The sequence below is a fragment of the Myotis nattereri genome, assembly GCF_964212035.1.
Source record: "Myotis nattereri genome assembly, chromosome: 16".
Lineage (NCBI taxonomy): Eukaryota > Metazoa > Chordata > Mammalia > Chiroptera > Vespertilionidae > Myotis > Myotis nattereri.
The window spans coordinates 26,596,098-26,599,565 of NC_138091.1; the positions used below are offsets into that span (position 1 = coordinate 26,596,098).

The 3,468-nt window shown below is 48.8% G+C and overlaps 1 protein-coding gene across 1 annotated transcript; it reads right to left on the minus strand.

The window, feature by feature from the left end:
• Positions 1 to 1,400: 1,400 nt before the first annotated feature.
• On the minus strand, positions 1,401 to 3,233 carry LOC308532514 (C-C motif chemokine 2-like). Its single transcript, XM_081110042.1, has 3 exons — positions 3,070 to 3,233; positions 2,255 to 2,372; positions 1,401 to 1,895 (listed from the first exon to the last, which is right to left on the minus strand). The coding sequence occupies exons 1-3, from the start codon at positions 3,143 to 3,145 to the stop codon at positions 1,790 to 1,792; spliced, it is 300 nt and encodes a 99-aa protein (XP_080966168.1). The 5' UTR covers positions 3,146 to 3,233; the 3' UTR covers positions 1,401 to 1,789.
• Between the last annotated feature and the right edge of the window lie 235 nt (positions 3,234 to 3,468).

The window sequence follows — 3,468 nt, forward strand, 5'->3', positions numbered from 1 at the left end:
AGGTTGAGAACCACTGCTTTAGGTGGACATTCAGATAAAAAGGCCCATCCGTGGAAATCGATGATTCTGGCCTCCTGGAGTGGGGATGGGGGGATAGTGATGGGGAGAAGGACATTCTGGTTTCAGGGAAGCTGACTCCTTAAAACGTGAGTTGAGGAAGGGGCTTCTGTACCTTAGGTCACAGGTCTGTCTCCTCCATCTACCACACTCAACATTTCACCTGCCCAACTCTTCCTTTTCCAAGGCTGACTCTGTGGCTCCATAGTCAGGTCCTCATCACCTCCTCTCGTGACCATGGCAGTAACCTCTCCCTTGTCCCTGTCTCTCCAAGTGAGCATGAAGCCACTAAGTTACATTTCCTGAAACTCACCTTGGGACCTCGGGACCTGGGGACCTCAGAACCTGGGGACCTCGGAACCTGGCGTGTCCTTCAGTGGAGCGAATGTTTTCAACATCTTTTAACTTATGAAGTGGAGCACTAACTAACCACCTTGACATTCAAAATCCTTTACTCAACCTTCCTTTCTAAACATCCCCATCACTTGACCGAGACATGGATCCCAATGGGAACCTGATCAGTTTAGTCCCTCTTTTTAAAAAATCATTTATTTATTTAATTTTAATTTTTAAATCCTCACCTGAGGATATTTTTCCATTGATTCCCCACCAGGACCCAGGCCTGGGAGAAGCCTGCAACCAAGGTATGTGCCCTTGACCGGACTCGAACCTGGAACCCTTTCGTCCACAGGCTGATGCTCTATCCACTGAGCCAAACTGGCTAGGGCAGTTTTCTCCCTCTTTGATGTACCTGTCATCATTTTTTTTTTTTTTACCTCTAGGTATTTGCTTATTCTCTTCCTTCTTTTCTTAATAATCTTGTAATTTTTAAAGAACCCCCCCCCCCACTTCTCCTTCATCAAGGTTAAATTCAAGTCATACCCTCTTTATGAAATTCTAATCTAACCATCTTATTGATTAAGTCTCCCCCTGATTTCCCAAGGTCTGCAGTGTCCATATTACTCCAAGTTGGAGAATTACTTGAATGGGGAAAGATTGGAGGTAGTTGCAATCGATTAGGGGAAAGATTGGGGGCTGGCTCAGGGACTCTAAGAAAAGTAATGAGGGTGGGACTCTTGTTAAAGGAGTCACAGGGTAGTTGGGACTTGGGCAGACAGTGTCGGGGTTGGAATAGCAGGGGTAGAAGGCCTGATTGAGTCTTACCCTAAAGATGTTTGTGTAGGCACTCAGATGAGCCTACCCAGGGGAAAGGACCAAGGCAATCCACGTTCTCATTCCTCCAAAACGTGAGCCCTGCCCTCTGAAACCTTGCCCCTCCCTCATCACCAAGCAAATACTCAGCTTTTTAATTTCCTTCAAGAAAACACCAAAAGTCAGGTTTTGTACAAAAATATATATATTTCTCTATAGTAACATCATATACATCTCCACAATAACGTTTTTAGCAATACCTTAGAATTTAAGACAACACGTGTTTGTATTCATGGTAGTTGCAAGGACCCTCACGCCATTTCAGGGGTGGAACGGAAGTGCACAGAGGGAAGCAATTTAGACAAAAGTCTCCATGTCTAAAAAACCCCAGTGTCCATGGGAGATAAACTTAAAACATCAATAACTTAAATAAGGTTAACATTACTTAAGACATCATGTTTCATATCAATAAACAAAGCTCATATTATTTGAAAATACAATAAAATAATATCAGAGGGCATTTAGGGAAAGTTAGAAGGAAATAAATTAGGTTTAGATTCTTGGGTTGTGGAGTGGGCATTCAAGGCTTTGGAGTTTGGGTTTTCTTGTCTAGAAGCTTCACAGCATTCTGGACCCACTTCAGCTGGGGGTCAGCACAGATATCCTTGCCCAGTCTGGTCTTGAAGCTGTGGGGAGAGAGGAGACAGTTAGATGCAGTTCCATTGAGATGTCAGCCTAGCCATGCCGCTCATTCTTCTCTAAGTAGCTGCCCTGGGAACTAAATAGGAGAGGGAGGAGGGAACCCAGCTGCTCCCCTAGCTGTCCCAGGTGAAGCCATCCTGACTTCTGGCTGAAGACATTGGCCTGGTCTGAATAAGCACCCAGTGGAGTGATGCTGGGAGTCACGTTTTCCCTCCTGGCCTCAGGATTCCTACCGGGCACCTCGGGGGACTGGATTAGGTGGCGTAACTCTCTGACTCTAAGGTTTGAGGCTCCCTTTCCCCGAGGAAGAACTGGACCAGAGAGGGCTGGTGGGCTCACTCACATCACAGCTTCTTTGGGGCACTTGCTGCTGGTGACTTTTTTGTAGCTCGCCAGCTTTGGCATCGGGATCGTCTTCTCCGTGAATGTATAGCAGCAGGTGATTGGGGAAGTGACTGCATCTAGAAAAGGAACAACAAAGAAAAAGCATTTTAGGATGGACTCGATTCTTTTTATCTTAATCGGAGTAGAAAAGTAGTTAGGAGAAGGCGAAGAGAAATCAGGAGTAGAGGTAGAACCCATTTGATTCCGATACTTCTGCGGATCCTGCAGAGCTAGAATGTCACACTGACTCAGTTTCCTATGCTGGAACATGGGTATAGAGCACTGCTACTAATTATGTCATTATTAAAATGACATAATTCCCGGGAGAGTCATTAGGTAAATAATGCAAACTCTCATGGGTCCCCCTTCGGCTCCACGTAACCTATGCCTGGCCATGAGCTGCCTGATGCCCACCGCCTCTTGCAGAGCTGTGGCTCAAGAAGCTGGGCTGAATGAAGCAAAGTCCAGATGCTGGGGCTCTTCCTCTTTGCGATCACCCCAGCCCCCCAAACACTGCTGAAAGGAGGCGGTGACTGCAGTGGGGGTGTGTTTCCACAGCTGGAGTCCTGGAAGGGGCTGGATTTGGGGTCCACAGCTGGACTCCTCACTCTGCCTCTGCCCAGGAGCACCTGTGCGACCAGGCTCACTCCTCATCCTTCTCCGAGTTCCCTGACCTTGTTAAAGTGAGGCTGGGGGTCCCCCTCCTGCTCTCATGGGCCACAATCACCCAGAGATGGGGTGATGCGCTTCAAAGGGAAGGAGGCAGGGGCTTACCTGGCTGAGAGAGCACCTGGGTGGTGAGGGCGGCCACGGTGAGCAGCAGGCACAGGAGCGCTGCGGAGACCTTCATGCTGGAGGGTGAGGAGATGAGCTTCAACAAGAGAGCGTGGCTGGAGAGAGTGGCTGGTGTCTGAGCCTGTCAGCCTCTGTGGTGCTCTGGCTGCTCTGGCTGCTCCGCGCGCCTTTTATTGGAACACTGGGTGGGTGGAGTAACCGGGCAGCGCCTCCTCAATGAATGACGAAGTGAAGGGAACTCTGAAATGTGCTGAGCCAGTGGAGCAGCCTGGGTGATTTCCAGGAAGGAGGGGAGGAAGCAGTGGGGGTCTGGACCGGGCACTTTTGGGAGGCAAGGAGGGCGGGTATGGGGCACAGTTATATTCAAAGTGACCACAG

Coding starts and splice junctions, on each gene's coding strand:
- LOC308532514 (XM_081110042.1), bottom strand. CDS start 3,145: ATGAAGGTCTCCGCAGCGCTCCTGTGCCTGCTGCTCACCGTGGCCGCC. Junction 2,373..3,069: donor CCAGGTGCTCTCTCAGCCAG/GTAAGCCCCTGC, acceptor TTCCTTTTCTAG/ATGCAGTCACTTCCCCAATC. Junction 1,896..2,254: donor TGCCCCAAAGAAGCTGTGAT/GTGAGTGAGCCC, acceptor CTCTCCCCACAG/CTTCAAGACCAGACTGGGCA.